At 33.9% G+C, this 11,632-nt stretch overlaps 1 protein-coding gene across 1 annotated transcript; it reads left to right on the top strand.

Annotated features, from left to right (window-relative positions):
* Window positions 1-1,595: 1,595 nt before the first annotated feature.
* LOC132551285 (crossover junction endonuclease EME1-like) lies at window positions 1,596-11,594 on the top strand. Its single transcript, XM_060215412.1, has 10 exons — window positions 1,596-2,192; window positions 2,600-2,746; window positions 3,142-3,312; window positions 4,222-4,314; window positions 4,630-4,748; window positions 6,757-6,889; window positions 7,847-7,962; window positions 9,666-9,849; window positions 11,062-11,118; window positions 11,484-11,594. Exons 1-10 carry the CDS (start codon window positions 1,596-1,598, stop codon window positions 11,592-11,594), a joined length of 1,728 nt encoding a protein of 575 aa, XP_060071395.1.
* Window positions 11,595-11,632: the final 38 nt, after the last annotated feature.

Raw genomic sequence — 11,632 nt, 5'->3', positions numbered from 1 at the left:
GTGCTAAAATTATCGGACGTGTGACATTCGACGACAGTTTAAATACGGTACCAATAATTTGTGTAATCCTGTTGTGATCTGTAACGTTTTCTACATAAAGTTTGGCGGGAAATTTGATTTTCAGATGAAGTCCAGAACTATATGCTGATCACAACGTGTTTATTATGTTATTTTTATTTTGTTTTTAACCTTCTACTTCAAAACCACAAACACTCCAGGTTAGACTTTCTCATTAGTTTTCCTTATCAAACACTGCTGAAGGTATTTCCACTAAACCAAACCTTACCAGGGGTTGTTCGTATATGATTTAAGCAGAGACATATATAACACATATATACGTCTCTGATTTAAGAAGCCACTAGCCTATTAAATACCAATTTTGGTATGGGTTGTTTACGGAAAATAACATTCACACATGCAAGTGAATTCTATTTTTGTAGTTGTATGATGTTTCATGATTCAATACATGTTTAAAGTGATTTGGTAACAAATAAAAACCCACTTGGTGTATTATAGACTAGTTTCTTGTTATATGAAAATTTGTGGTTTTCTCCGTCCTGATAAGAGCCATCATAATCATCGTTATTGTTGTTGCCGTCGTCATTGTCATTATCATCATCCATTGACAATTATTTCTAAAGACTTCCATCTATGTAATTTTTCATCATTTTATTTTACTTCCTGATGAGCTTTCATGATCTTCAGTATGATGAAAGAGATACATTAGTGTTTAGATGTAGATGAATCAGTTAAACATAAATATTTAATATCAGTATGTAAAAATAAGCATGAAATCATATCATTTTAGAGTCCGGAAGCTGTTCAATGGTCTCACCAATCATACAAGAATGATGTTACCATGGCAAACAAAATTGCAGTCTTCAAGTTTTGCAGTCCAAATTGTTATTGCAGTTTATTGAACATTTTTGAATGAATGTTCAAATTTGATATGCTGGCTCTGTTGTTAGTGGTGTTTTTTTCCGTTTTGAAACTTGTCATAAAAACGAAATTGGAAAAAGGTGGCCATCTTTGATTTTGAAAAGTGACAAGCATTGGGAGAGTCTTTCTCAAATATTTTAAATAACAAAATGGCATTGAACTTGTTGACATATTTGATTTTAAAATTGAAAATGTTTTAAGCTAATAAGATGATCAAATTTATAGATTCATAAGCTGACTTTGATTTTGTATTTATAATCACAGAAATTAGATGATAAATTTGTGCTTCAGAGACTGAGTATTCCAGTGTAACAGATAATATAAGGGGAGACCAATAACAAGTATTATGCATGTCACTCATGAATTTAAAAATTAATATATATACTGCCCTGTAACCTTGATTTTATGAAAGTATCCACTTGTAGAATACATAATTGTAAACTGCATATTCTAAGTAATTCTTATTCAAACCATTATCTTTTGTTCTTTTTACAGGTACTCTGTAATGGAGGATGACATGATATTGGGCATTTGATATAATCAGGTTATCTATTGTAATTTCTCATTTCTTTGTTAAAATTAAATGGCATTTGTAGTTTGCAATAGGTAATATTTTTTCAAACATAATTTATGTCAATCAAATATAAATTGAAAAGATGGATTGTGACATGAGTGACACTGACGTCAATAGTGATATGGACAGTGATTTACCAGATCTTGATGGACCTCAAACTGTGGCTCAACCAGCTCGCTTTGTTCATTGTTTATCAGACAGCTCTGACTCTGATGCTGATGAAGGTAAAAATAGACCCATGTACATTCCTCTGAAAGAAAGGTTACTAAATTGTCAAAATCAAAACATCAACACTACTCCAGATTTCTCTGATACATCAGACATTGAGATTGTAGATTATAAAACAAGCCACACTCTTTCCTATGGTGCAGTTGCTATAAGTGATGAATCAAATGACAGTTGTGTTGTGAGATGCCCCAGCAGTGACAATGATTTGGAGCGTCAACCTTTATCCAGTCTCACCAGACGGACATCCATGTCACCCTGTACTCCTTCACATACACCTAAGATACCTGATAATTCTGTTAGTCATCAGTTTTATGGTGCTGAATCTAGAACTCAGATTTCGAGATATTCAAATCCTTCAGGAGCTCAGACCACACTGTCTACCATACCCAGTAAACAAAACTCAAAGAAAAGAACTGCAGAGGAAATCATGCAAAGGAAACAACAAGCACAGGTATTGACATGTTATTGTTGTTTTGCCTGTCACACAATGACACTTCATTGGTTCAAGTGGCTAAACAAGAAATATATTGTTAAAGTTGTAATTTCTGAGTGGTTCTGTTTTTTCCCCAATTTTTTGAAAAAAAAATATGGATAAAAGACTCTTTTTCCTGTTTTCCTTGACAAGTTAAGCTTTTGTTAAACTGTATTTATTTGAACAGCTGAGAAAGAAGAGGGTTGTTAATGTAGCTTTCCCAAAGTTTGATGTGTACTTGTTCCAAACCTTAATCACTACCAACCACTTGATTTTCAGAAATGTTGGAGTATTAAGTTAAAATAGTGATGAGTAATAATGAGAGGAAAATCAAAATAAAAACTTTTATGTAACATGATTTTGACTGACAATGTAACAAATTTCAGATGAAGCGAGAAGCTATGGAAAAAAAGAAAATTGAAAGACAAAAATCAAAAGAGGAGAAACAGGCAGAGAAGGAGAGAGCAACACTGATAAAAAATGCAGAGAGAGACAGAAAGAAACAATATGGTCTGCTTAAGGACTGTCTCAATGTGAGGGTCTATTCTAATCACTTTCTGTGTTAACTATTTGAGTTCTTGAGAGTTTCATGAAAAGTGATCTTTTTAAAGAGTTAGATTTATCAGATAATTAGATTGGCACATCAGGCTGTCAGTGGTCACTATTTAGTTTTCTAGTTTCAGTTTTTAATTTAGTTACAGAGTAGCACATTGTTTGCCAGAAGTTTAATGGTGAATGATACGTTGTTTTAATTGTTCATGGTTTAAGTGAATATCACCATTTGGTCTTTAATACTAAGCTTTGATTATGATGTTGATCTTAACTAGGTACATGTAGTTATTGACATTTAGTATTGTTTGTCTAGAGTGAGAAAATAATTGCGATATTTGATTTTTAGTATTCTAAGTTGCCTCTGTGTACTTTTAAGTATATGAAGGTTATACTGGACACTCACCTGGTCAATGACCTTGGTCTTGGTGCCAGTATCTTCAAGAGCTGTGAGTCCCTTGGAGTACAATGTGTAGCAGAGCCACAGACCATCCCCTTCACCATTACCTGGCAAAGGACTGTTACAGAGTTTAAGGTTACTGAAGAAAAGGTATGATTTAATGTTAAGCTGTACAATGATAAATTTGTTCTATCAAATAACTGGCCTGTTGTGTCATGTCATACGTCCATGTTATAAATATAAAACACATGTATGATAACATTGTTGTGACATCAATAATAAGTCATGCCTTGATATGTCACATGATTGTCTCAGTAGTCAAAAACATACTGTCTCCATCTTAGTAAATCTGTCTTATAATCTACGGAAGTTTATTTCAGAGTTTTCATTTATTTTCTCGTAAATATGAGTTATGTGATAAACAGAATCTTTCACTAGGGCCTATGTGCTTAAAAGCACATGATTTATCAAATTATTGAACTCATTCAATTCCTTGAAACTTTCTCTCTTATAACAAATATTCTACATACTTAACAAATGAAACACCCTTAACTGTCTTATAAATACCCATATAACATTGCACTCATCCCGCAACCTGGCCATTTGTGGTTTTGTCCCATTTTTGTACTTAAAATGCTGAATAGTGACACATTTACTATATGATGATTGCAATGGCACAGATGAATTGATTTCTTTGACCAAGATCCTCCTACAAGCTTGTTAAATATTTGGAAATTGTTAATATATTTCAAGATTGTTTTTTGTTGTTTTTCTGCCTAAAGCATCATGCTCTTTATTTCCCATTGGAAATAACTTTATTAGAATTATCAGTATAGGATGAGTTTTGATGGTATGCATGTTTGACATTGCTTATTGTCATCAGTGTCACAATTTCTTTTTTTTGACATGTGAAAGCTATGTACCCATTAACATTTATGTTCACTATTGCTTATCTGGTGACTGCAGGTCCACTAGGCCTCTTGTTTATTTATGCCCTCTTCGTAAACACCAAATCATTTGGCCACAAATGCTCAAGAGTGACATATTTATTTCAAACAGGTAGACACCTGGACGAGACAGACAGTAGAAGATAATGTTCTTACACTTATACCTACTTCAGACTTTGTTCAATTTGTGGAAAATTTTAAACAGGTATCTTAATTTCTTAAATTTTCAAACCTCGTTACTCTGATTTGTGTATACATGTACAAAGCTCTGTAAATGCTGACAAGGAGATACTGCACACAGTTCTGAAAAAAGGTCCGTTTATTACCTGAACTGAAGACTTGAATGACCAATGTTAACGTAACTTTTCACATCAGTCTTGCTGAAAGTATTTCTAAAATAAATGTTCTCTATATGTAAAAAAATTGGAAACACAAAAATATTCTAATGGATAGATTACGGTTGTTGAAATCTATACCATATACTAGTTTGCCAATGTATAGTAAGAGTTAATTTTGGTAGGCACAGATGGGACAAGATCAAGGACAGGCAACTCTAAAGAAATATATACAGACCTTACAACAATATTACCAACACAAGCATGTAACTGCTGCTGTTTTAGGAATGGAGAAATATTTCAGGTATTTATAATTTATCAATAGGATTAGTATCCAAAGCATTGCATTAGACCTTAATTACCGATGCAATTTTTTCTGACATGTATGTTTCTGCTAAAGATATAGAAATCATGATATTTTTTATATACCCTTTGATTCAAATAACATCCAATTAAATGAACTCAGTTTACAATTTGTCATATGTTGATCATCAATTAGGTCTTTATGGTATTTCAGTGTCACTGATTTTGCTTATTGAAGATGAACGTCAAAATGTGTGAAAGGCTGCAATGATGGATTTCCAGTCTTAACATTTATTAATGATTTTGTGTAATCTTCATCGAATTGCACTTTCAGATTCCATTTGGTTCCTATGAGTAGTTTGCACATTTCTTTTGTATGATGCCCTCCCTTTGAAAGAACAATTAAAAATTTGGTAATACAATGTATTTCTTTTGTATAATGACCTCCCTTTGAATGGACAGTTTAAAGTTTGGTAATACAATGTATTTGTTTTTAAACATGTTACAACATGGTTCGTTTCCTATTGAGGAAAAGAGAGGAAAGTTTAACCAGGGCAGGGGCCAAATAGGAGAAATAGAGCAAATGCTTTAAAATCCTACTTCACCTGTAGGAATGATTGGATTTTACCCAAATTTGGTGCGAAGCATTCTTAGGTGAAGGGGAATCAGTTTGTGTTTCTGTTGGAATTATTTAATTTTTGTCCAGATTTGAACTAAACCAGATGAGCGATACAGGCCCTATGGGTCTATTGTTTTTCATTGGGATTTATTTGTATATGTTCAGATATGATACCTAGTTGGCTGAAGGCAACAAATGGTCTTTAAGTCAGTCATGTGATATTTTATTAGCCCACCATCATCAGATGGTGGGGTATTCAAATCGCCCTGCATCCGTGTTAGCCCACCATCATCAGATGGTGGGGTATTCAAATCGCCCTGCGTCCCTGGTCCGTGGTCCGGTCATCCATCCGTCCGTAAACAATTCTTGTTACCGCTATTTCTGGAAAAGTACTGGATGGATTTTTCTCAAATTTCATATGCAGTTTCCCCTTGGTCCCTAGTTGTGCATTGTACCTTTTTTGGACTGATTCAAATTCAAGATGGCCGACAGGTGGCCATCTTGGATTTTGGAAGTAAAAGTTTGTTACCGCTATTTCTTGGAAAGTACTGGATGGATCTTTTTCAAATTTCATATGCAGTTTCCCCTTGGTCCCTAGTTGTACCTTTTTTGTTGTGCAGAGATGGCCGACAGGTGGCCATCTTGGATTTTGGAAGTAAAAGTTTGTTACTGTTCTTGGAAAGTACTGGATGGATCTTTTTCAAATTTCATATGCAGTTTTCCCTTGGTCCCTTGTTGTGCATTGTACCTATTTTGGACTGATTCGAATTCAAGATGGCAGACAGGTGGCCATCTTGGATTTTGGATGTAAAAGTTTGTTACTGCTATATCTTGGAAATTACTGGATGGATCTTTCTCAAATTTCATATGCAGGCTCCCTTTGGTTCCAAGTTGTGCATTGTACCTTTTTGGACTGATCCGAAATCAAGATGGCTGACAGGCAGCCATCTTGGATTTTGAGAGTAAAATCTTGTTACTGCTATATCTGAGGAAGTACTGGATGGATCCTTCTGATATTTCATAGATATTGGTTTCCCTTGGTCCCTAGTTGTGCATTGTACCTTTTTTGGACTGATTTGAAATCAAGTGGGCCGCCATCTTGGATGTCGACAGTAATACAGCACAAATATATTGTCCGTTATCCACCTGTAACTGACTGCTATCTAATAATACTTTGGGATCTTTTTCAAATGATATTTGCTAATAAGTGCTTAATAAAAATATCTTGTGCCATCATTGAGTACATTCAATGAAGACCAGTTCATGAACATTTACAACACCTGTAACAAACAAAAAAAAATAAACAAATCTTCAAGAACTGAAAATAGATCCTCAAATGGTGGGCGCCAAGATCCCTCTGGGATCTCTTGTATCTATTCTTATGAAATAGGGAACAGAAAACTGTGATACAAAGGAAACACAAGGAGACAGTACGCTCTAAGGAGATGAGAGAACCGTCGCGACCAAAGAAAACAAAAAAAGGGGAGACAAATACACTGGTGTCTAAAATGGATGTTGAAGAGGTGAGATTGTTCAAAAGGCATGTATATAGCATCTTTCAATAGAAATAAAAAATTAGTATATAAACAAATGATGGTAGGGCCTGAAGTGTTGGAATATAGGATATGTCTTATATTTATGTTATTCTTATTATCAGAAATATAAAAAAATTGGATCGGTGTGAATATAGAGAAGAGTATGTGCCTTTACTCCATTAATGAAATAGATTTATCATTTTCAGTATTGAATGGTTCTGAAAAATGTGAATGCAAATAAACCTTCAACAGTCGTGTTAAATAAATCACTAACTTAATTTGAATTATAGTTTTAAAGCTCACTTGTGAGCCTATGATTTTTGTTCATTATGATGTTGTGATTCTTTAACATATATTTTCTATGAATTATAGGCTGTAAAGTGTTTGTGAAAAAAATGGCCCCAGCCATACTGTATATATAGGAATATTTGTGAGGGATTTAATTTTGCTCTATTCGAAGTAAAAAAAGAAAGAAAATAGTGGGAAATAAGATACCTGACAAACATTGCTAGATTGAATGAAGATCTCAGAAAATATCTTTCATGTCTGTATACATGGATATCAGCTCATTGATATGTGAAAAATGTAATAACTGCTACCTTGCCAAAACAAGGACAACTGCAAAATATTTTATAATCTTTTATTCCTTCTGAAGGGTTTCAAGTATTTCTGTCTTTAATTTCTTTAATTAAGAATCTCTTAAGATGACAGAGCAATGAAGATCAAAATGTGTTTTTGGACAGCTATGTAAATCTCTTAATGTGAAAGAAAATGAAGTTTTAAATTGTGTATTGGATTTTATACAAGATGTACTCAGTATTCATTCTAGATAGGCAACATAAAATCAAATCAATGTAACAAAGTCAGATGGATTGTCAAAGTTCAGTATGAACAAAATTTTCTCAAAATATGCTGAAAAATGTTTTTTTGTCATGTGTCCTTCAGGCAATTGTTGAAACACAGTTACAGACAGGAACCATGGTTCATATGGTTGAATCCAATGAAGAGTTTGCAGATATTGTCAAATCGTTCACTAAAGCTGTAGCTGAAAAACCTGCAAAGTAAGCTATCTTTATAAAGTTTCATATTTTTAATTACAAATCCTCATTCCATGCATACATTAAGTATGTTCTCTGACGAAAAGGCAATATGTGTATTTCCTGCATACACAAAAAATTCTTAAGATCATAGACCAAACATGAAACTGGCGGTGTATTTGGAGTTATCTCTAATCGTAATCCCATTTCTTTTGGTTTCGGTTCTTCAAATCTCTGATGGACAAAGTTATAAAATTTGCAGTTAAATTGTGGTATAATCCAGATCAAATTCATATTTTGTCATCCTCAGCCTAACAAAGTTGGCAAAGGATATTCAAATGGGTTCCGTCGTTCCATCCTTCCGGATGCTGCCTTCTGCATAATATCTTTTGAAAGATTGGTCAGTTATTTATGAAACTTTGTTAGTATACTGGTTACCTTAATACTTTGCCAAGTTCAATTACTGCAAATTCTTTGCATATTCAATGAGGCTGCTGTGACCTGATTAGCAGATATCTTTAATTACTCTCAGCTGTTGCTTTCTGCATGATATCTTTTAAAGGACTGGTTAGATTTTGTTGAAATGTGGTTAGTACACTTTATACCTTAACCCCTTGCCAAAGTTTGATTAAAGGGAAATTCCACACATATTTAATGAGACTGCTGTGACCTGATTGGCTGATTTCTTCAATCACTCTGATGATGCTGCTTTCTACATTCTTTTAAAGGAATGGTTGGATTTTGATGAAACATGGTTGGTAGACTTGTTACTTTAATCCCTGGTTCAAGATTTACTATCAGAATTCTCTTGCATATTTAATGAGGCTGCTGTGACCTGATTGGCTTTAATCTTTCAGCACCCTTCTGGAATGCTTTCCACATGTTATATTTTGAAGGAACAAATGAATTTTGATGAGACTTGCTTGGTAAACTTACTACATAGTCTCCTTACTCAAGTTCAATCAACCGTGAATCCTCACAATCCTTACTATGGATCTTTTTACAATTGACTAAAAATTTGGTTCTTGCCTTCATTGAACATTACCATTTTACATGTTAGAGGTTTTTTCCTTGTTTTTTGCCAGGTATACTAGAAACATGTTTTACTATACTCTATGGTTATTCAACAGATTTTACTATTTAACGAAAGTCAAATAGTATGACTTATTAAAATCTGTAGTAGGATACATTAGGTGTTTCAGAAACAGTTATTATAGCAACACAATCCTGGCCTCTGATTAATTTTCAACTGTTTTTTTATGGTGTTCTGAACACATTTGGTATACAGAGGTCTTCACATCTGCTGGGAGTATTAGTTATCCTCAGTATGACAGTTCTAGTTAACCTTGATTAGATGTGATCGTTTAATTTAAGTCCTAGTCAATAGTTAGGAGTACAGCTCTCAGAAAAATAATTCTTTTAAGAAAAATTCAAAACTAGCAATTTTAGGATAACAAATTTGTAGAATTTCTGCAAGTCAAAGTACACAAAAGTCAAGACGAAAGTCATCATAACCGAGCAACATAGCCAACCCTATTGACTATTTCTGTAATCCCTTCTGTCTAATCACCAATAAACAGAATACAGACTGACATAATAACCTCAACTTCTAATAATTATCTTGGCTACTACATCAGGAGCATTTGTGTCACATGATCCTTTTGCAATTTCAATGTAAATTGCTATTGATGGTATGTCTCAATGAATCTGCACCACTGTTATTGTAGGAAAGACAGATTAGAGAGTGTGTTCTCCTTTCATGAAGATGGCACAACTGGTGTCAGAGTTGATAAGTCTGGTCATGGCCTCCTCAAAGTCTGGAAACAACAGCTCCTCCAGTTTAAAAACATCAGTCCAGACATTGCAGATGCAGTGCTAGCAGAATATCCTTCTCCTTATCTTCTCTACAAGGTAAACTGATCATGTATACTAAACAAAGCTTCCACATACATGGTACAAACTTTCTGTATCAAGTTTATCCATGCCCTTTGTCACTTGTGTGTTGTCCAAATGAAAACACTTAAAAATTTAACATCTCCATAAAAAAATTCACATATGTGATCATTTACTTGGAGTTTGAAAATAAGTGTGAATTCTCTTTGTCCTAAAAATTAAAAACATCATCTGACTTGTCTCAAGTTTGTTTCTATTGTGACTTTAAATGACCACCTAACTACAAACCTAAAGGTATTGACATTTGTCCACTTTGTATATGAGATTAGGTACTTTAAATTGTACATGTGATTTTGCAGTTGAATGATATACAAGATGCTGTCATTGGCCATCTGGTCTTTCAAAAATTAAAAATGTCAACACTTTTGATACTTTTTAGTAAGTAATGGGTGGATCTTTTAAAATTTTGCATGTTCCTCTTAAAGTCTTATGTTATTTTGAGATAAACTATAAGTTCTAAAACAAGATATCCACCATATTGCAACCATTTTTAAGTATAACTTTCCAAGTTTTATAATGCTATTTCTGTAATATCACTGGAAATTTTTTCTCACATTTCACCTATGGTTCCCCTGAAGAATGAATATGCTTTTCATTAAATTGAATGAGAGACATGCAGACTTCAAATGAATGTTAAAAGAACGGTGTAGCGAGTGTAGGTGACAAGCTGACAGTCCTTAGTAATTTAGCTCATATCAACTGGCCCTGAAGGTGATGAGTGACAGTATGTTATAACTCTCACTGTTGTGTACGATGGTCAAGCTATAGAAAGGATGTATGCCCGCTGTTCAAGGCATATCATACACTTGCTCTATATAAATTCATGCATAATATATGTATTATCACCAACAGGTGTATAAGTCCTGTGATAAGCCCATCGCTGGACATATTAGCCTCCTGTGCTTATTGCATGACGAAGACAGTAGTCTAGTCCCCTTGAAAAGAAATATTTGCATTTAATTGAGTTTCTTCAAGGTACAAGTACTGCCCTGTGGAGTTTGAATGTTCTCAGACCATAGCCATCTGCTTTGATAATGATAAGATTTTTTTCTTTTATTATCTAGGTGAATGCCTATGACAAGACATTCAGCTTGACAATAACCAGTAAAGTGGGTTTGCTTTTCCACAAAGACTACCTCCTTGTCATGAACTAATTATTAACTCTTTCAGGCATTGACTGAATGTACAGATGAGACTAGTGCCTCTCGCCTTTTAGAGAACATTGTGGTAAGTGTTGACTTTCATAGTATCTTACTGTAATATCTTTTCTAACTTCACACCCTATCATTACACCAGAAGCAGCAAGCATCAGCAAATAATGAGTAAGCAGTCATTATCTTTCATCACATTTGATCACAACATGGAATTACATCTTTAATTGTACCTCCTGGTTACAACAAGCTGTTAAAAGTTCTGTTACATTTGTAGTATGTGTTTATTGATTTTCTATCATCACCTTTCCAAAGTGACAGCATTCGCATTCGTCTAATGGCTGTCTATGGCTATTGTATTTCACAAGTAACTAGATAATGGATTGTATATCACAGGAAACCTGATATTGATAGAGTAAAAGTAGCAACTTGTATTTACAGGTGAGACGTGGAACAGGTGTGCTTGGAACAACTCGTCGAATTGGCAAGGAAATGTCTCGTAGGATATACCTGTTTTTGACAAGCAGAAATCCAAATGTCATCATTAAATAACCTAGTTTTCTAGGGAGATTCCTTATTTTTTTCACATA

Source organism: Ylistrum balloti, unplaced genomic scaffold (assembly GCF_031769215.1).
Source record: "Ylistrum balloti isolate Yb309-2 unplaced genomic scaffold, AGI_CSIRO_Ybal_v1 Utg370190, whole genome shotgun sequence".
NCBI lineage: Eukaryota > Metazoa > Mollusca > Bivalvia > Pectinida > Pectinidae > Ylistrum > Ylistrum balloti.
Note: the sequence above shows the minus strand (reverse complement) of the source record. Positions and strands in the feature narration are given on the sequence as shown.

Excerpts from the sequence above, each read along its gene's own strand:
- LOC132551285 (XM_060215412.1), top strand. The coding sequence starts at position 1,596 with ATGGATTGTGACATGAGTGACACTGACGTCAATAGTGATATGGACAGT. Across the intron at positions 2,747-3,141 it reads TGCTTAAGGACTGTCTCAAT|TATATGAAGGTTATACTGGA; the intron begins GTGAGGGTCTAT and ends TGTACTTTTAAG. Across the intron at positions 9,850-11,061 it reads CTCCTTATCTTCTCTACAAG|GCATTGACTGAATGTACAGA; the intron begins GTAAACTGATCA and ends TAACTCTTTCAG.